The following is a 22,762-nucleotide window of genomic DNA, read 5'->3' as shown; positions in this document are numbered from 1 at the left end:
AAAGTATAGCCTGATCTGAGCTCTAAATTGGTGAACATTATAATAAGTCCTCAGAAAAAAATCCCATTTATGGGGCGTAACATTCTTCTACTTCCTAGGAAGAGTGCAATTAACAGATCTTGACTACTGTCTGGTAGTCTGTAATAACCACCCCAAAGCCTAGATAGCCTTTCCCAGAGATGGGCTGCAGAACTAGAACATGTAGTGTTCGCAAATCCCTTGTAAAAGCCCCTTTGTTTGGACACTTGCTGGCCTTGTACCATCTGTAAAAGGATAGGTGGAAACATGCCCCTCAGTGGTCCGAAAGTGCTGCAGGAATCTCTCGTACCAAACTGAGACAGCTCTGCAGCCCCATCCCAGGTGGACAGTTGAAGCTCACCTTCAGGCACAGGGAATACCTAGTCACAGCATCTTACAGCAAAACTCTTTTGGCTGGTCTCTTGTCAACTGGTACTCCATCATAAGTCCTACCTCACAAAAAATAAAAAGAATTAAAGGACAGTCTTGTCCATATAAGACAGGCTGCCTCAATTTTGGCAAGTCCTGAAATACTGAACTAGCAGGACACAGACAGTGTCCCCCAGGGTCAGGACTTGAAGGGCCAGCCAGTTAGAGAGGATGGAGGTGGTGAAACCAGCAGGTGCTTGAAATAGGCTGGCAAAAGCTCCCAACTTATGGGAAATGAGGCTCTGAAGCTATGAAACACCACATCCATAAACATTTGGTGCACAGAGACTCTCCTGCGTGGAGGTTTTAAAAACAAAAAAAGTTGTTAAGTTGAAAACAACTAGCCACTGTAATGCACAGGACTGGAAAAAGGTATGACAAGAGATGGGAAAAGGGAACTATTTATGGCAGGTGTCTACGAGGGCAGGTGTCTAATCTGTTGGCTTGTTAATTAATTCTCTCAGTGCCTACATAGTGGCTGTACATACTTTATACCCAATACATGTTCACTGACGTGAACTCCAGAAGCTCAAAATGTTGAAGAGCAGTTTATATCCTCTCATGTGTCAATGAAGGAGAGTGACAGTGGGAAGGGACATCCTGGGTGGTACGGGGTGCTCAGTTTATCAAGTTACACCACAGCACAACTTCAGTGCACTGGCTGGGGCAAGGTGTTAAAAGCTACATCCTCCTCTCTGTGCCATCTGGCTGCTACCATCTTAATAAAAACACACAAGCAAGTACAGTAACTGCCAAGTGCCAATGAATGGGATCTCTATCATAACTAGGCCTAGGATAAGTTGAACTAAAACAAGGGCAGATTCGCAGACCTTACAATCATGAAGTTGACTTCCTTGGTCAATAACTCAGACTGGCTGTCAATGCCAGAAACACAACACTTTGATAAGAACAATGCAACCAAACAAGAAATAACATGGAGAAAAGAAAGAATCACCTTAAGCATTTCTTGTTTGAACTGGGAATAGAAACTGAAAGGAATAGAGTTGTTCAGGAAAAAGAAAATGCAATGGTGATTCTACTTTTCTTGCAAGCAAAGCTTTTTAAAGCTATTCAAAAACTAAAAAAAAAAAAAAAAACCACACCACTAGCCTGAGTATAATTGTTAATTGTGGCAGCCACAAAAAGGAAAATACAAGCACTAACCAAAATGAGGTAAATATCGGTATCAACCTAACACAGAAGCCCAATGGTGTGACTGAAAACCACCCCCCAATGCATGTGTGTACCCTCTCTCCCTCTGCCTCCGGTTCTCTGCCTGTCACCCTCTCTCCCCCTTTGTTTCTCTCGCACACAAACACACACTCACTCACTCTTCAAAGTTTGCCCTTTGTATAACTCATCTATAATAGAAATGTGGTTATATTTTATCTCTGGGCAAGCTCAAAACGCAAGCAGACAGTAGACAAATGCACTTAGCAGTAGCCTTCCAAAGTCTCCTTCATGGACCCAGACCAAACAATATGCCATTCCTTCACTGGGTATTAAGAAGAGAGAGCTGGGACTTCCCTGGCAGTCCAGTGGTTAACACTCAGCACTTCCACTGCCATGGGCCCAGGTTCAATCCCTGGTCAAGGAACTAAGATCCCACAAGCCGTGTGGTGCAGCCAAAAAAACAGCAACAAAAAGAAAAAAATTAAAAAGAGAGAGAGAGAGCCCTCCCCCAAATATTTATCCTCATGAAACAACCAGGTCCACATGAAATGACCAGGTGGCAGTGGACCACAGTGCCCCCTGACAAACTAAGAAACGCTATGAGCGTTTTTCCTCAGCACCCCACATACAGACATCTTGCATGCCACTTCAGAGGATTCACAGACATTACTGTTACACCCCTCCTCTAGTCCATCCTCAGATCCCAGAGTTAGCATCACTGTTCACCGCATCAGTGGAAGTGACTCAAGTTCTAGCTACCTCCTCACACTTCAAACTTGCCTTCTGTGTCTAATTCCTCTGCTTGTACCAATCCTCTGTGGATTGTGATGAGTACACAGACCAAGTCAACTACATGGTGGATGGAGTTTAGAACAATCTACTGAACAGTCTTCAACCCAGTAAGAATACTGACTAATACACCTACCCAAAGAAATAGCACACATTCCGTTTATGGTGAGAGTGATAACGGCTCTGGTCCTGAGCCTGCTCACATGGAGGAAAGTATTAATCACTAGGCCTCTGAGCCCTTTGCAAAAAAGACTGGACAGTAGTACACTCTAAGTAGCCCCATCATTCTGTCTGCCAAGATACTTTAATGGTATCTGGAAATTAAACCTCAGGACATTTCCGTGCTTGCTTAATGTACTGTTGCCATGTTGACATAAATGAACAAAACTGGCCTGACAATTTGATCACATTTTCCTCCAATTTTTAGCCCCAAGGTTTCTTGTTTGTTTGTTTGCTTTTTAGTATTACTATTTTTGCTTTCTTGCTTTCTATCCTATTCCAAACTCTGCTCCAAAAAATAAATAAAAATAAGCACATCATACTTAGGATTTTATAAATCATTATAGTTCCACTGACTATAACTAACCCAAAAGGCAGTCAGTCTAGAGTCGGGATAGACCTTGCAAGTCTCTAGACAATGACGTAATCTATGTGCAGGCATATATAAAATCTAAAAGTCTCTAGAATTCACTTTTAAGTGGACAGCTAATTTTTATAGAATTGATGTGAAACAGTGTGTTATCTCCTCGAGTCTCATAAGTACTATTACTCTCCCCAGTTTACAGCTGGGTAAACTAAGGTTCAGAGATGTTAGGTAAGTTGTTCAAGGGTCCATGGTAGACTCAGGATTCAAATTCAGATTGGCTGACTCCAAAACCCATGCATTTAACACTTTTCCTCCTACCAGTAAAGTGAACAAGGACAATAGGAATCCACTTGCATACATAGTGAAACCCATTTGTGGAATTACAATAAATGACTATTGTCAACTTCTCTATTGTACCTTATCATTGCAGGTATGTGTGTGCATGCATGCATGTGGATGTGTATATACACACACATGAACACACTTTTTCTTAGGGTGTATATATATATATATATATATATATATATATATATATTTTTTTTTTTTTTTCCCCCCCCTGTACTCGGGCCTCTTACTGTTGTGGCCTCTCCCGTTGTGGAGCACCGGCTTCAGACATGCAGGGTCAGTGGCCATGGCTCATGGGCCCAGCTGTTCCACAGCATGTGGGATCTTCCCGGACCGGGGCACAAACCCGTGTCCCCTGCATCGGCAGGCGGACTCTCAACCACTGCGCCACCAGGGAAGCCCTAGGGTATATATTTTTTACGTTATAAATAAAGGGCCAAAGTAAAGAAATCATCTCAGGAAATGGAAGGCTAAGGTCAGCCCTAACCTATCACTCTTAGCTTCTTCAGCATGGCCACAAGGAAGCTAGTGGTCACAGGTTCTCCTACAGCATGGCAACCTGACCACTAAAAAACATAGCTCTGAGCATAATTATGAATTTTGCATAAATTAAAGGAAAGCCAGCAGCAAGAAGATACACACACACACACACAAATACATACACAAGTACATGGATATACTAATATTATATATACATATGTGTGTGTATCTATCTATCTATAGATAGATAGATAGATACACATATGAATCCTAACTTTATTGTTAGTGCTACAGACAGTATACAACAGTTAGATTATTACAAACTTCTCAACCAATTCCAGATCTTTGGTCTCTAATAAGCCTTCTAACCTGAGACTTTCTCTGATTCAGGACACTGACTTCTGCCACATACCAAAAATCACTAAGAAATGGAGAAGAACTCCTGAGCAGCATGGAAGTAAATGTAGTTAAATTCAAAGCCTGTGGCTAAAAAGAGGAACACACTCCTGGGTATTCTTTTCTTCATTCATTCATTCATTCAAAAAGTATTTATTTAACATGGTTCTCAATCAATATGCTCAGTGATATCTGGCCTGGGGCTATTCTAGTACTAGAGATATAGGGAAAAACAAGAACACCAAGATCCTTGCCTTCATGGATTTCTGTTTAGAGTGGCCCAATAGTGACCAGAACCCAAGACATTCAACAAATGAATTCAACTGTAGAGTACATAACAGAACCCAACTCAACTCACTGCCCCCGAGTTAATTCAATGAGTCATGAGTGCTTATGATGCACTCCAACCACTAAGCACTATAGGTAAATAATATTAAAGACAGAATATAATCGCTCTCTGCCATAAGTAAGTCAACATCCGCCTGAGATGACAACACACAGAGGTGTGAACTAGGTGGAGAAACTGCCAAAGCCAGGTATCATAATCCATCCAGATGTCTGGCAGAGCCAACAACCACTAGGAGAAATATGGCATTCATTTCTGCAAAGTAGTTCCAAGAGGGAAAGTTAAAAAGTACTCCAACATATTTCAACACTATGCATCCCCTCCCCACAAATAAAAAGACAAAACCAAAAAATCCACGTCCGTTTACCCCAAGAATGTTGATGATTTCCTTAGTCTGGCGGAAGTAAAGCTCCCTTAAGATTTATGGTAAAAGCAAAACTAATTAGCAATGATTAATGATAAGAGGGCATGTTTCTAATCTGAGGAATCTTAGCTCAGCTTCTGGTTCCCCTCACCCCCTTCTCTTCTTGCCTTTAAAAACAGAGGTAAAGATGCGGGGAAGCTTGCTTTTCTGGGCTTTGGGTCAAGACCACACAGCACGCGGGAGCCATGGCAGCCGGCTGGGGCCTGGCCAGGGCCACTCTCCTTCTGCTCGGCCTTTGGCTGTAACCACTAGACCACACGTCTGTGCTATTTTCCCAATGACCAAAAGGAAATATTTTTAAAAGCATATTAGAAAAATGGCTTTGCTTTTTGGATTTGTTTACTTGTTCTGGTGTTTTCTTCCAGGATGGTGGGCCAGGATTTGGGGGAACACACCTAAAAAGAATGCAGTCACAATGGTATCATGAGCCTTCCTAACTTGACCATACTGGAGCCCGATTCAGCAAACCCAAAGATAATCTCACAAAAAATGCTTATCTTGTTCCACACCTCACCACAACCTAACTCACAGACCTCCTAATATTCAAAATGCCTCCAAATCCTTTTTCTGTCCATACATTTCTAAAAAATACCACCCTTGACTTAAATCACTAGGAAATATGACCACTTTCTGGCTTTTAGGGTATAAGAGAAGGCTGCAGAAATAGACCTAAGAACAGTTCAATCATTCTTCAAATGAACAAAGTCATTCAGAAAAGACCTCTCTTTTATCAACTGCCTTTCCTGCAGAAGAAAAAAAAACTGAAACTACTCCAGCCATAATGTCCACTCCCATGAATCCCTGCCATGATATCTGAAAGAAGGCCAACAGTAATTGGTGCTGCTGTGAGATGCAGGGGGTCCCGCTACGGAATGTCTATTAAGACCATACCTCTGGACGTCTGCTGATGGTAATGTTCCTTTAAAAAGCCAAACCTCTAAACTGTTCCAGTTTAAACGAAACTAAGGAGATGTGACATGGTGGAAACCTGGATTAGAAAAAAATATTTTAGTGGGACAACTGGCAAAATTTGAGATCTGTAAAACAGATAATAATATTGCATCAATGTTAATTTCCTGGTTTGATACTGTGGTTATGAAAGATGTAACATTTGGGATACCTGTGTAAAGGGTACTCTGGAATTCTTTGTACTATCTCTGTGACATTTTTATAAGTCTGAAACAATGTTAAAATGAAAAGTTAAAAAAAACAAGCTAATACACACACACACACACACACACACACACGTACAGCCTCTGATAAATTCCTGACTTGCAAAAACATCACCTTGCAGATGGAGGAAACAAAATAGGGAACTTTTAATTTGGCCTTAATTCTGACACAAATGAAAATCTAACTGGTGACAGAAACCTTCAGAGTTACAGCCTCGCCTATGCCAACCTCTTCAGAGAAGGTCAAGCAGTAGTTAACCTAGGCCACAAAAATGGAGGAAAGGGGCTTCCCTGGTGGTGCAGTGGTTGAGAGTCCGCCTGCCGATGCAGGGGACACGCGTTCGTGCCCGGGTCCGGGAAGATCCCACATGCCATGGAACAGCTAGGCCCGTGAGCCATGGCCGCTGAGCCTGCGTGTCCGGAGCCTGTGCTCCGCAACTGGAGAGGTCACAACAGTGAGAGGCCCGTGTACCGCAAAAAAAAAAATGGAGGAAAGAACTTCCAGAAAATATGAAATTATGTGTAGCATTAACAAAATAGGGAGAAGGCAGAATAGTGACTGCCCTCTAGAATACAGAGTGGCACGCATCTTCTATCTCTTCTCAGAGATGGACCCACAGGCAAAAGGGCTGAAAGGGACTCACACACTAGCCAGGTGGAGGGGCACACTATCTCCGGGCTCTTGGCTAAGAGCCCTTGTAGCTGTTAGAGACTGCAGCTCCCGTGGCTCCTTGAGAAGGCAAGGAAGATTTTCAACCTGGGAGTTAGACGGGCCTTGTTAGCACCTGGGGGCGTCTGACAGGTTGCTGACCACTGCTGGAGTACAGAGGTGCAGGCATCCTGAAGTCCCCATTCAGATCATGCAGCCTCGTGGACCTGGAGAGCAGCAGCTCAGGTGGGCCTAAGAAGTACCCTTTATATTCACCACTCTGAACATGAGCAGCAGGGGTTGGCTGCCAACAAGAATGAAGTGAAAAAGTCCTATCAACCAAGGAAGGGACACCTGAAAAAGTTAGGTTTCTACCATGGGCTTTAGAAAACAGAACTAAGAGAAATGATGGGTGTGATCCCAAGGCCAGAAATTTGAAAAAGAAATACTACTACTACTATATATAGCATGAATCATGTGCCACTGTTCTATGTACTTTACATACATTACTGTATAAGAAAGGAGAAATATGTACAGCTGGGAAACATGAGAAAAGATTTTCAATCCCATTAGTAATTTTGAGAAATGCAAATGAGACAATTCTCCACCATCAGATTGACATACATGTACATACACACAGAGACCCACAATAATACAGTACTGGCAAAGGTGTGGAAAAAATGGGTACCCTCATAAGATGGAGCATAATTTAGGACTTTTCTGTGGAGAGAGTAATTTGTCAATAACTATTAAAACATTAAATGTGCATATACCATTCAACCAGCAATTCCATTTGGTAAGTATCCTAGAAAAATGCTCCAATAGGTAGACAGTAAAGTACATAACGAGAATTTCATTACACCATTGTTTGTAATGAAAAGCTGAAAACAACCTAAATGTCAAAGACTGTCTACTAATCCATATTAAATCTATACTAACCCCAAAATTCTATAAAATAGAAGAATTTATTTCTAGATGTACAAGTACAGGAATAAATACTCAGAGAAAATTCTAGAGGGACACACACTACACGTTTAACTCTAGAGAGGGACTTTTCTAGAGTTAAATGTGGCTAGGAATGAAAGGTTCCACAACCCAAGTAACTAATGCCAGTGACAAAGGAAGAATGAGAGATGACTGAAAGAATAAACGTGACTCACAGGGACCTTCTCCATTATTACTTTTGTTTAATAACAAAATTAGCACATGCTGACTGTGAAAAATTCAAACAATTCAGAAGTCCTTCTCACAATGAATCCTACACCCTCTAAGGTTAAACTAAAATAACAAAGACAAAAATAATGACAAGAGAGTAAAGGAGGACACGTTATAACAGGGGCTCAAGCCTAGAAAGGCAGCAGTGTGGAGATGAAGCCGACAGTGATCTGAGGCTTGCAGAAAATGCTGAAGACAAGCAAAAGGGCCTTTATGTTCTATGTAGACCCAAAAAATGAGCAAAGAAGTGAGAATATTAAACAGTGGCATCTGTGCAGGTCTATAAAGGTAGGTGGGGAATCACCAAGAAACAGCTTCAGTTTAGAACACATCACACCAAACCAATACTTTCATTTTCCTTAGGTTCATTCATCTGATTATCTGACAAGTGGATACTAAACTCTTACTCTGTGACAGACACTATATATAAAAGATACAAAAACCTTTAAAAAAAAGTGACAATGGTCTTGTCCTCTGGAAGATGGTTATCCAAGCAAGAGGACCGATATTAATCAAATAATCACACTAATCGATGTACAATTATAAGCTGGGACAAGGGCTTGGAAGTCAGGAAGAAAGTCTCTCAAAACATCTTTGCAAAGAAATGGAGAAATGGGGTCCATAGACAGCATACAAGGGTCCATGAACTTCAATGGCAGGGGGAAGAAAATAAACCTTTATTTACATTAGCCTCTAACTGAAATTTAGCATTTCCTTCAAATATGAACGTGGGCAACAACCACATTAGTGTCAGCAGTATCTGCAACTTTGTCACCAGTAGAAATCACAGATATCTCATACTGTTACTGTTGCTGCAGGTAACTTGAAATATCATCTATAGAAGTTGTCAGACTGCCCTCATATCTTATTATTTACTGTGGTAATAAAGAGGTATATATTTATTTTATCACAAATGGTTTTAATATTTTGATAACTATATTTCTATATTTTTTCCTTTGTAAGCCATATATTTTATACATCTAAAAAATTACTCTGAGAAAGGATCTAGAGGCTTTACCTAATTTCCATATGCATCCATGGCACAAAAAAAAGATTAATGGTCACTCAGCTAAATTCTGGTACAAGTAAGTAGATATGTATCTAAATGAACTATACAATCAAGGAATTCAAATAACTTCAAATCTACCCAAACAGTCTCAAGTAACGGAAGCAACATGGTTCACGAAGAAAAATAACCTCAGTCATCCTCAACCCCTCCCCTTAGTTTTGACTCTAGTTTTTCAACAAGTATTTGCTGAGTGCTTACGCTGGGCCAGCCGCTGTGCTCGGCAGTGGGGAAACTGCAGCAAACAAATGAAATTTCTATTAATGTGGCCCTTCCTCATCTTGGTATCCTCATTGTTCACCAAGGTAATTGGTGGACAATCTATAAATGTTTGCTAAATGCTAAACGAAGAATGCTTAGGACCTGAGTAAGCACCACCAGTGTGTTATTAAACTGTAAGGTTCAAGCCAAAATCTTCTGGCCATCAACATTTCCATTTCTTAGAAGAGTTTCATCAACTCTCCATCACAAAACGATTTCACCTAACCTCCTCCTCTTTTCTCCCAACTTGTAGCTCAGGCTCCTCAATTAACTATTCTATGATTTTCATGAGAAACTGTTCTTCTAAAGGGCATCTAACCAAAGGGAACAAGGAAAGATGTGAATATTACTAAATTTCTTTTAAGACTTGAGCACACTGGTGTGATAGTATATGTACTGTTATGAATTCTACCTATATAAAAACACTCACATGATTCAAAGATGAAGCTTGTGACCAGCTTCTTAACTCAGTAAGAGAAAAAGAAACACAAACAAGTAACATGGAGGTACAATCCAATTTCCCAGCAGCCTGGGGCTGAGTGGGGGTGGGAGGTGGGAAAATGGAAAGTAAATTAGGAACCTTGCTTTCACACGCTTCATCAGTTCACTCTATGTGACATTACAAAGAGAGCTTTCACAAAATGGGCGGAAGTATCCTTCCAAACCACCCTTCTACTCAGAAAGAAGTGAGACCTGCATCATCACACAGGAGCTTAGCAATTCCACCCACACCTTCCTAACCATCCATACTCCTTTGATTGCTTATTTTACTAAGAAAGGAAAATGTAAGCATCAGCAGTAGAGAGATGAGCTGAGCCTGGCATACAACTGGGATTACAAATTACCAGGCCTGGGCCGCATCGTAGCAAATGAGGCTAAAGATTATTTCATGCTTGTCCAACTCATAGCCTGAAAGTTCAGACTGACTGCTAAATGAAATCACATTTTCCATACTAGTGAAAGCAGTTCCTGCCCTGCACTTTGGCGAGCCAGGGCAAGGTGAGTAAGTAAACTCTGTGCTTAAATGAGCCAAGTAATTTAGAAACGAAGATAGAAAGAGAATCCAGGTATCCCTGCCCCTGTTCTCCAAAAAGATAATAGTAAGAACTAACTTTTAAAGAGCACTTCACCATGTAGAGGCCTTGTGCTAAGCACTTTACCTATATGTTGGTCCTTACAAAACAATCTTATAGAAAGATACTATTATTATCACCATTTTGTAGGCAAAGAAACATGCTCAGAGGGACTAGGTCATTTTCCAGTGTTAGAGAGCTATGAGTGGTGAATAGGGATTTAAAGCCAGGCTGCCTCTGAGCCCACATTCTTAACCACCATGACATTCTGCCTCTGACCATGGGATCTCACCTGAACAGTCATCAATCTTATTTCTTCCTTTAAAAAACAGCTCACTCTTTTGGATATCAGGTGCAGACTGTAAGATGCAATGCAACTGACCATTTATCCTATGAGTTCTTTAAGAACTGATGGACTGGAACTTGGGCTTAGCAGAGAAAGGTTGAGAGAAGGGCACACTTTGTTCAGTCTCAAAGTCCACAAGGACTAAAATGGAAGATTTCCTTAAAATGGAGGTGAGCAGAAGGAAGCCATGCTGTCTTATCCACTTGCTAGAGGAGTGTTTTTTCCTTAGTCTCCCCGTTTTTCCCTTCTTCCATAGCAGCAGCCACAACAGAGGAGCTCCACTTAAAAAGGATGGGTAGATGCCATTCAACTATGACTTCCTAATTATTCAGCAGTGCATAGGTTGTAGTAAAAAGAGCACAGAGCTGGAAGCTAGGAGACCTGGATAACTGACCCAAGATCAACCGCTGACTGGCCTTTTTAGGTAGTGTTCCCGCTTATATAAATAAGGGTGTGATACTGGCCTGGCTGTGGGCTTCATTCTGCTGCACAGTTAGGAGGTTGAGCCATATGAATTCGCAAATATCTGGCCATTTTTGACTTACAAAAGTGGCAACTTCATAGCTTCAAACGAATATATGTGATGCTACACCACCTGTTTCTTCCCTCTTAATTTAATTCCACGTAATTCTGGCATCTGCCAACTTTCTAACTTTCTGGATGTCAAAAGAGATTCAAGGGGCTTCCCTGGTGGCACAGTGGTAGAGAGTCCGCCTGCCGATGCAGGGGACATGGGTTCGTTCCCTGGTCCGGGAAGATCCCACATGCCGCGGAGCGGCTGGGCCCGTGAGCCATGGCCGCTGAACCTGCGCGTCCGGAGCCTGTGCTCCGCAGCGGGAGAGGCCACAACAGTGAGAGGCCCGCATACCGCAAAAAAAAAAAAAAAAGAGAGAGAGATTCAAGAACTGGCTCAAAGTGGAGAAATATTTAATATTACTAAAGAATCTTTGGGTATGAAGGAAGACTAATACCTCTAAAATAAGGAGGTAAGAGAAGCAGTTCCAGACACACACCACTAATCACAGCTGCGGGAATATATGGGAACACAGTTTAAAGATTAGAGTGGTCCAGGTTCTGAGACTCCAGGTTACCCTATTACCCACTGACATGCTGAGTCATCTTTCCATATAGGGGAGAGAGAATAATAAATACATCAGGTTGGGTGTATATATGTGTTGGTAATGACGGTAGACTGGTACTGATTCTAATCTGCTTGTTTAATTTAGTGAACATGCTTATGAGCAATATACAAAGAGAAAAGGAGAGAACTTCAGTTATAAGGAGCCAAGAGAAAGGAAATTTGCTGTCTCTAAAATTTCTCCTGGTTGCAGTATTTATGCAGCTTGAACTAAGGTTCTGTGTCCCATTTAATATGGAAAGTCTATTTTCAAGCCTGAGACAGTGGCCACAGAATATTAAAATGAAAGCTTATGTGGCTGGAATGGTGACTCTATAGCTTGTCAACCCAGATTTAGTAGAAAGTGAAGAAAATCAAGCAAGTCATTTCAATATCTGTAGGCCTTTTTTCTTTTCTTACCCTACTGCACTAGCTAGGACTTCAAGTACCAGGCTGAATAAGAGTGGTAAGAGTGGACATCTTTGCCTGGTTCCCATTCTTAGGGAGAAAGAATCTAGTCTTTCACCATGAAGTATGATGTTCAGGGTAAACTTGAGGTTTTCACTCCTGGACAAGTATCAAAGAACAAGCTCTCTGAACTGAAAATTTAATGGAGTACAGATATCAGAGTTGGGAGAAACTGTGTCATTTTTGTCTACCTCATGGCTACTGCCCTTCCTCACATAATAACAATGCTTTGATTTCTCCTCAGGGGAAGCCAACCTTCCTCCACGGTTTATACAGTTCTAGTGCAGTGGGCAGGTGAGTCACATCTGGTCAATTCACCTATCCCATCCTCTAGTCCAAGTATTTAGTCCACTAAATAAATTCAAATATGGGACTTCTTTGGAATTATTAGGCAAAGCTCTCTTTCTACTATACTTAGAGACCAGGGATATCAGGCCATGACTGAAATTTGGCCTTCTACAGATTTTTATAAATAAAGTTTTATTGAAATGCAGCCACACTCATTCATTTACATATTGTCTATGGTTGCGTTTTTTTTTTTTTTTTTTTTTTTTTTTTTGCGGTACGCAGGCCTCTCACTGTTGTGGCCTCTCCCGTTGCGGAGCACAGGCTCCGGACACGCAGGCTCAGCAGCCACGGCTCACGGGCCCAGCCGCTCCGCAGCATGTGGGATCTTCCCGGACCGGGGCACAAACCCGTGTCCCCTGCATCGGCAAGCGGACTCTCAACCACTGTGCCACCAGGGAAGCCCTATGGTTGCTTTTAAGCTACAAGAGCAAAGCTGAATAGCTGCCATAGTGACTATGCAGCCCCCAAATCTTAAACTACTTACTCTCTGGCCCATTACAGAAAAAGTTTCCTGGCTCCTGTTCTTGATAATAAGATGTAAGCCTGGAACAGTTAGGAAGCATATCACCACTACACAGAAAGAACCTCTTGGAAATGAAGTCAATACAAAAGAAGAAACCAACTCCAAATATTATGGAAGCCCCTGGATTCAGATGGGCCAGAACTACTATACCCCAATATTTTTCAGTTATGTAAGCCAATAATTCCAGCTTTTTCTCAGACAAATTTGAATTGGATTTCCTTCATTTGAATTCGAATTCATCACATGGATCAAAACCATAATGCTCATTATAGAAACACAACTCTAATTTCTTCCTCCATTATATATCCATCAATAACATAAAGACATTTGACTTTTCTTTAGACTAGAATGTCACTGGGTGCTAAAAACTGTAATTTATTTAACAATTAACTAAAACATTGTAAAATCAACTGATTCGGGGTTCATTTATGGTTTTTTTTCCAACCAACCATCCTGAGGTGTTATTGAACAATGCAAGAACAAAAAGGGTGGAAACCACGATTACCAACGGCTCCAAAAATAAATAAATAAAATAAAATATCCAACACTGAATAATCAATCACAGAACAACCGAGCTGTAAGTATAAAAACAAAAGATAGGTGCTTCCATTAACATCTCCCTGAAGTAAGGGAAATACTCTAAGATCAGCTAGAGAAGAGGTTTCTGCCCCCTTACCAAAGCCAAAACTCCCAAGGGGACAGCTTTAACTAATTAGGGAGATGGTGATTAAAGCCGGAGCTGCTAATTGTCTACTGGGTATATATCTCCGGTAATGCTCCCTAGAGGCTCTCAGCAATGGGAGACAAAATTAGGCCTAATATTCCTGCCAATTATACTGTCATCACATCTCTGTATTTCTCTCTCTCTTTAGGAAACTTAAAAGCACTCGGAGGTGTGGTTTTCAATGCAAACTCTATGTTGCTGAGAGGAAGTAAATTTATATTATGTTTAGAAAACAATTATTTGTGCTTAAACTTGTTTTAATGTGCACATCCTGGAGCAAGGAGATGTCTCTCTCAACAGCACACTTTCCATCTGCAGAGGCCAGATGTTAATCTACAGGAAAACTAAGGTGGTTAGTAAGAAAACCAAGCATATGCAGACAGAGAGCAAATATCAAGCAGTGGGAGAGGGAGGTGGGGAGGCTTAAAATGCAGTGAGTGGAGCAGTTTTAGAACTCCAGCTTATCGGAGGGAACACACACACACACACACACACACACACACACACACACACACACACACACACACACACACACACACACACACACACACACACACACACACACACACACACACACACACACACACACACGTGGGTTTTTCACTCATACGAAGAATAGTATGCCCTGACAGGATTTTTCTTCCTGGGTATTTCCTCCCCTATACGTTGAAGAAACATTCAAGAGAGTCAGAGAAAGTACTGTAAAAATGTACTACTGAGTGAGGACTCTTGGAAGGCAATTTGACATTTTACCTCTATTAAAGATGAAAACCAAAGACATTTAGGGCTAGATATGGGTTCTAATTCTAGCTTTGCCACTGTGGTGGAAACTGTGAGCCACCCCACAGTTTCTGTTCTTCCTCCTTGAAGTGATAAGATCCCCTGGGCACCGGCTGGGCCCATGGCTGCCTATGTTCAGCCTACTTTTCTCATCCTCCTTGGTAGATATATGTGGCCACGTAATTATTTGGGGACCAACAGAAGTGAGATGTGCATCTTCTGGCTCCCAGATGCTCTCATCTCCATTATCTGCCTGGAAAATGGAAATGAATGGAACATGGAAAGCCATGGGTTGAGGATGGCACTGATACCGACCAGGGTTCTTGGCCTTCCCCAATCAACAGAAATTGACTAGAGGCCAGACAAGAAATTCAGGCAAGGCTTTATTGGGTCCACTGCTGCAGCAGGTGAGAGGGAGCGAGAACAAGTAACAGGTCCCTGAGGGGGGTCAAGATTGCTCCTTATATGGGGTGAGGGTAGGGGTGTGTCCAGGGGTCAGGCTGGAGGGGTAGCTTAGGTGGTTTGCCCACCCCTTAGGTGGTGTTGTGTGCAGGGGGTACGCGCAGTACCGGGTTTTTGCTCCCGACTCCCTGCTTTTGCTCTGGGTTCTTCAAAAGTGGCTGTGAGGTTTCTGGCCTCTTTTTATCTTTTGTCCAGAATTTGCCCCAACTACACACGCACCCAGTTATTTTCAGTCCCTTATAGTTTCTTGGTATTTTGTTGCTCGAGAAGAGGTGTGTCCAGGTGCAAGCACTGCAGCAAAGGGCCCCAGGTCCCAGCCTGTCTCAGAACAATGACCCTGTTAGGCACAGACTGCTCACTTCTGAACTCTGAGACAGAAATAAACCTCTATCTTATTTAAGCCACTGCACTTTGAAGTCTCTCTGTTACAGCGACCTAGCCTGTACCCTAGTAATATAGCCACTTACAATCTGTGTAACTTGGGGCAAGTTATTTAACCTCTTCTAAGTTTCGGTTTCCTCATCCGTGAAATGGAATCATAACATTTACTTTGTAAGGCACTAAGAGGAATAAATGGGTTAAGAGACATCATGTGCCAAATCTGTGCCTTACACACAACTAACGGTAGGTGACAACAGCAAAGATATGAAGGACTACTTAGGAAACTGCTTCCAAAGGCCTATGGCATCAAGCAGCTATTGTGCCCACAAAGCCCCAAAGGTAGAAATGTATATCTGCTTTTGAGAGAGCTATCAAAAGTTATCAGGGGCTTCCCTGGTGGCGCAGTGATTGAGAGTCCGCCTGCCAACGCAGGGGACATGGGTTCGTGCCCCGGTCCGGGAAGAACCCACATGCCGCGGAGCGGCTGGGCCCGTGAGCCATGGCCGCTGAGCCTGCATGTCCGGAGCCTGTGCTCCACAACGGGAGAGGCCACAACAGTGAGAGGCCCGCGTACCGCAAAAAAAAAAAAAGTTATCAGTAACAAAGTATTCAGGGAAAATCAGGGGTATCCTGTATTATAGCCCAGCAGAAGAAGATTAAATAATGTTTAATTAACTACAGTTTAGCAAACTGCACCTAAATCTTTAAATAGTTCTTTAAATCTTGCTCTGTATTATTAAATGTTATACAAACACTAGTTATTTGCTTATGCTTAGTTGCCTGTATTAAGTTCCATGTTTGGATACAAAATGACATGAGTAGAAAATGACATGAATCGATACAGACCACCTAACCAGGGTAGGCTAAGAAAGAGACACACAAATGAACTGGAATCATCTATACTGGACACCCCACTTGATGCACAGAGTTCTACAGTCAACGGAGGCTATGCATGCCTCATGTCCCTTGCACATATTTCCCCCTTTTGACAGTGCCTTCATAAGTGATCATTATTGGTCCAATTATTGGCCCTCTGACAATGTGGATTCTTTTTATCTTTTACTGGTAGGACATGGTTAGACCGTACTCTTACGACTTCTGTAACCTTGAGATTTGCTGAACACTGGGGTTGAGAGCCTTGGCCGCAAAGTAAGATGACTACTGTGACTCTAGGGACTTCCCCCAAGGTTTCTCCATGGGTTTCTCATGTCACAAGATGCAGAAAAACCACAAGATTACATCACCCAGCAAAGACCAGCATCTCTGAAATGGGAGCATGGATCACATTACTAGACTTAACTCCTTTCGTGGGCCCGGGTAATCCCACTGCTTATAATGGGATGTGAGCCAACTACGGCAATGGGAGGCTGAACCAGAGGGCAATGAGTAAAGGTTCTACACCATCTGTATACACTTTTACCATCATCTAACCTGTTAAAATGGATCTGAGGTAGCGCTTTGCGCTGCACTTTGTGGAGGCATCGATAGGTATTCAGTAAGCCAGACTGGACTGTGCTTCCTCTAAGAGTCCTCAGAGCACTATAATTGCCTCAGTGAAGGAGGGGTCTCTGGTGTGGCATCGTGCAGGACCCATGCCTTAGACTGAGAGGTCAAAGCTCAGGAGTTGCATCTACACAGAAGCAGTGTCAATATCCACAAACATCAGTCCAGGAATAAAAAAAAGTCCTGCTGGTACATTGGTCTCAAGAGCCCACGGCTTTATTTAGAGCAACGGCAAAAATCACTGCACTAAGGAAACAACAAACAACTCGGGACCTTTATTCTTGCTCTACTTCCCTGAATTGTTACTTACAGGTTCCCTTCCATCCATGGCTTCCATCCAGAGCCTCCGGTCCTCTTCAGACAATGCCTGCATGGTGATAACTCCGGGCCTGCGGAGAAATGAGGACACGGATGTGAACCCAGCGCCACAGGTAGAGAGATCCTGATGAAGGTGAGCCTTAAAGAAACATCTAAGCAACCGAGTGAGAGCCTGCTGGGGTTGACGGCACAGAGAGAGAGAGCACCCCTCAGCTCTTCAGAGCCATCTTCCAGCCTCAGAAAGCAAAGCTATCACCCCCAAATCCCTCTCAATAAGCCCACCTCCCTCAGGGAGGTGGGAGGAAACACAGAAGACAGGAATTTACGTACAGGTAAGGGACACAGAGGAGTCAAGTGATTCCCTTCGGCGTTTGAGATCATATTCATTCCTCTTCTCCAAAATGCTCACTAGGGTACTTTACTCCCAGTAGGAGTACAATAAACACGTTCTTAAGTGAAGAGAATTACTGGACTCAATAAAAAGAGGGGGGAACATCCACGCTGGAGGGATCCTGGTCTAACATCTAGTCCAATGATTCTAAACTGCTTTTGACATGAAAAAGTCTTATGGGGGTAATGGGTGTTATAAATATGATTATACTAAATGTATACAGCATTTTTTTATTTTTTATTCTTTTGCGGTACGCGGGCCTCTCACTGTTGTGGCCTCTCCCGTTGCGGAGCACAGGCTGCGGACGTGCAGGCTCAGCAGACATGGCTCACGGGCCCAGCCGCTCCGTGGCATGTGGGATCTTCCCGGACCGGGGAACGAACCCGTGTCCCCTGCATCGGCAGGCGGACTCTCAACCACTGTGCCACCAGGGAAGCCCTATACAGCATTTTTAAGTGAATCTTTACCATGGCAGATGCTAAGGTCTTTACATGCATTAGCACTTTTCACTCTCTCCTTGAAATCTGCTTGTTCTTTCAAACTGAGCACAAACCCTTCAGAAAGCATGCACACCATATCAAATGGTGTTTGTTGCGTACCCCTTACAGATGTCACACAAGAAGAGGTGTGTGCCACAAACATGAACTTGGGAGAAGGGGCTACAAGCCCTCTATGCTCATTAATGCAGGAGTTCTTGACTTAGGGTCCACAGATGGGTCCCAGAGAGTCTATAAGCCACCCTCCCCCACCAAATGTATATGTATTTTTCTGGACAAACAATTCAAACTGCAACCCACAAATAGTTAAGAATTAGTGACTCAAATCCTCATCTTTAAAGTTTGAGAAAGCCTAAAAGGAAGGCCGAACTCCACTGAGCAAGAATTAAGACTGCAGCACTGCTCAGGATCACAGAAGAGTGTGCACACACACACATACGCACACGCACGCACACACACACACAGAGAAACGAGCTCCGCGATGCCCTGCGCAGCACAAGCCTGGGCCCACAAGCACCAAAGCCTGTTCATTCAACCCACCTACAGTCACTGTTCCTGGCTTATTTCCATAGTTCCAATGAATAGGCTATAGATCTATTAATACTTACGTTGAATGTATTTTAACTATCACATTTGTTTCTTTTCAGTCATCATCCCTCAACATCCCTGAAGAAAAAAAGTTTTCAAAGATGTGAACATGTAAGTAGAGACGGGCCGGGGATGAGGGGCACTGGGGTGCGGGTGTGAGTGCGTGAGGTGGTGAACAAGGCGGGGGGTGGGGGTGGGGGGACAGAGAGACAGAGAGGGAGGAGCAGTGGGGGGTGGGAGGGTGGGTAAGAGGGTGGATGAGAGGCAGGTGATGGGATGGACGCTGACTCCCGAGAGGGCATTCACTCCCGTAAAGGCCACACTGGGTGCTGGCACCCAGACAGAGTGACTCAGAAGACACAGTGACTCCCTGCACCGGCCAGGACACTCCCTCTTCTTCTCAGAAATTCTCATTCTCAGACCCAAGTGCCCATTTCCCACCACTATCAGCACATCCAGTGTGCCTGACCCGCTGGGTATATGCAGACTGCTTGCAGCCACAGACCTATGGCCGGGGGCTGGGTGGACTGATTCTACTTTTTCACTTTAAAGCCACACACAAAGCTTTAACGGCTTTGAGATTAAAAGTCTACAAAGCTGCAGTCCACTGTGGAACTCTCTAGTCCCTGGGCCTGGACCTCTGTGTGTTGCTCTAAACGTTGCTGTGCCTGGACCCCTGGCTTCAGAATCATGCATGCCCTTAGCATAGAGGTGCCCAGCCCAGCCTCGCCTCACTGAACCTGAACTTTGGGGCTGGGCCTGCGAACTTGGATTTTAACCATCTCCCCAGGTGATCCTGAGGCACAGTTAGGTCTGAGGCCCCTCTGCCCACCCAGACGCCCCCCTTTTTCCTTCCTGTTTCCCCCACACTGGAGAGCAAAGACACCTTCCTCTCCCCGCTGGGGTAGAACTACTCTCTACATGCCAACGTGTCCCCAGTTCATTTCCTGCTAGGTGTTCACCAGCAAACAGTGAGACCACAATGGCCGCCTAGCAGACCAAGGTCTCAGGGACCTCGCAGATGTCACATCAACTTCATGGCACACAGTGTGAAATTTCTACCCAGAGCCACAAAGAGGAAGTTCAGACAAACTCAGAGGCTGTGAAGGGTGGGCCACTTGGCCTTAGTAACCAGGAAAGTCAACAGGATTTGTTTTCATTTCGAGAAGAAATATCAAAATATACATTCTTTTCCACATGTGGTTTTGTTCTCCTTTTTTATTGTGTGAGGGGGTGGTAGAGAGCTGAATAAAGTAGATTTAACACACTTGATTCTAATCCTATCACCCCAGGTTCAGAAAACTTTTTCTTAGCCAGGTATATGTACATCTGGATCTGTATGTACTATCCTTTCTAGGCATCTAGAAAACACTTACTCAGCTTCAAATTTCTTTTCCTTTGTTACAACTTAAAACACTATTACATAAATCTCTTATGTGTGTAATTCCTAGAACCAAGGTAAATGGGTCAACTTTATTTTGGAATCAAGCAGTTAACTTCCTTTCCATATTTACCATCCCTATGCCCCTACTAACCACCATCCCTCAAAACAAAAGAAGACAAGCAAAACTCTCAATGGCCCTACACGTTCCATGTCAGTCCCTGTAAGACAGTATGCTTTCATTCAGGTATCAATTTAGTTCATTTCTGAAATGCACCTGGCTTTTCATAACGGAAGTGGAAAGAAAAAGAGAGGGAAAGAGACAGAACTCACGAGGTGGGAGTGTGGAATGAGAAAAGGAAAATATGACACAATAAAAGAGAAATGGAGTAAATGATCAGAGCTCTTTCCAGCTCTGCAAAGAATTGTGACCCTCAGATACAGAGAACAAACTAGTGGGTACCAGAGGCGAGAAGAGTGAGAGGGGGGACAAAATAGGTCAAGGGGATTAAGAGGTACAAACCACGAAATAAGTCATAGGGATGTAACGTACAGCACAGGGAATACAGTCGATATTTTATAATAACTTTGTATGGTGTGTAGTCTATAAAAACATCAAATCACTATGTTGTACACCTGAAACTAATATTTTAAGTCAACTATACTTCAATTTAAAAAAAAACAATTGTGACCCTATCAAATATAATAAAAGAACAACTACAATAATAATAACCCAGCACTGTGTGCCAGATAGTATGCTAAGCATTATCTATTAATTAATTCATTTCATCTTCACAACTACATCATGAGGGAGGTATACTCTCATTATCCCATTTAGCAGATGAGAAGATCAAGGCTCAAACAGGTTAAGTACCTTGTCCACAGTTACAGAGCCAGGATCTGAACCAAGCAGTCTAATGCTTTGCCCTCAAGCACAAAGCCATGGGAAACGTGGAGATACTGCGGCCCCCAGAGAGCTCGTGTTGACCACCCACGTCCCTTGCCATCAAAAGGGACTAGACGCTCCTGCAAGGCCTTTAGTGAGCTCCTGCCTGGGATCAAATGAGGGTGAATGATAAAGAGCTCTGTGAAACCTAAAGTGCTTCATAAATATGAGGGCTCAGAACACCACTGTAGGCAAACAGCCAATCCAAAAACAGGAATCCAATAATGGCCAGTGTGACTGTGGCTTACTTTCTACAGCAGTGGTTCTCCACATTTTTTTCTGCCTCTAAATACCCAAGAGATGGAAAGGCAATGAGTTTTGTAAAAGAACACAAAAAGCTCTAATCACAAAAAATAAGGATAAATTGGACTTCACCAAAATAAAGAACTTCCAGTCATCAAAAGGTACTATTGGGCTTCCCTGGTGGTGCAGTGGTTGAGAGTCTGCCTGCCGATGCAGGGGACATGGGTTCGTGCCCCGGTCCAGGAAGATCCCACATGCCGCAGAGCGGCTGGGCCCGTGAGCCATGGCTGCTGAGCCTGCGCGTCCAGAGCCTGTGCTCCACAACGGGAAAGGCCACAACAGTGAGAGGCCCACGTACCACAAAAAAAAAAAAAAAAAAAAAAAGGTACTATTAAGAGAGTAAGAGAAAATGTTTGTGATTTTTATCTCCAATGAGATGAATATCCAGAATATGCAAAGAATGCCAACAAATAAATAGGAAAAAAAATGAACAACCCAATTAATAAAATGGATAAAAGACTTGAATAGGCATTTCATAAAAGAGGACACACCAGTGGTCACAAGCATAAGAAACAGGGTGAAGATGATGACTCATCAGGAAAATGCAATTAAAACCACGATGAAATAAAACCAACACCCTTCTGAATGGAGAGCATTCAAAAGACCACCAATAACAAGTACTGGCAAGAATGCAGAGTTGTTGGAACTCTCATACATTGCTAGTGAGAGAATACAGTGATAAAACCACGTTGGAAATATCTACTAAAACTAAACGGACACCTGCCTTCTGATCTAGCAATTCTACCTCTAGATGTATCCCCTAGAGAAATGAGCACATACGTCCACCAAAAGACACATTCGAGAATACTCAGTTTTATTCATAATGGCCAAATTTTGCAACAACAAAAAGCCAAATACCCATTCATAAGAGAATAAACTGTTGTATATTTAAACAATGGAACAACAGACAACAACAAAAAGAACCAACTACTGCAACATCATGAATGAACCTCATAGACTTAATAATGAGGGAAAGAAGCCAGACACAAAAGACTACCAACGATGTGATTCCATTTATATGATGTTCAAATACTCACAAAAGTCATCTGTGGTGACTGAAGTCAGAACAGTGATTTTGTCTTGGGGAAGGAGTAGGGGCAGTGAGTGGGAAGCAGCCCAAGGAGACCTTCTAGGATAACAGAAATGTTCTATAACTTGACCTGGGTGGTCACACAGGTGTGTGTGTGTCTCTGTGTGTGTCTGTGTGTGTAATGTCATTAAGCCATAGACTTAAGATTTATGCATTTCACTCTGATTACACCTC

The 22,762-nt window shown here is 42.9% G+C and overlaps 1 protein-coding gene across 3 annotated transcripts in view; it reads right to left on the bottom strand.

Moving 5' to 3' along the window:
• ARHGAP26 (Rho GTPase activating protein 26) overlaps positions 1-22,762 on the bottom strand; it is a 494,532-nt gene that overhangs the window by 300,158 nt on the left and 171,612 nt on the right. For all 3 annotated transcript variants that reach the window (XM_060093555.1, XM_060093556.1, XM_060093557.1), the window contains one exon: positions 17,385-17,463. In XM_060093555.1, the coding sequence (XP_059949538.1) occupies positions 17,385-17,463 (79 nt within the window). The remainder of the gene's footprint in view (positions 1-17,384; positions 17,464-22,762) is intronic.

Source organism: Mesoplodon densirostris, chromosome 3 (genome assembly GCF_025265405.1).
Source record: "Mesoplodon densirostris isolate mMesDen1 chromosome 3, mMesDen1 primary haplotype, whole genome shotgun sequence".
Taxonomy (NCBI): Eukaryota; Metazoa; Chordata; class Mammalia; order Artiodactyla; family Ziphiidae; genus Mesoplodon; species Mesoplodon densirostris.
The sequence above is the reverse complement of the archived record's forward strand: the minus strand, read 5'-3'. Positions and strand labels throughout refer to the sequence as shown.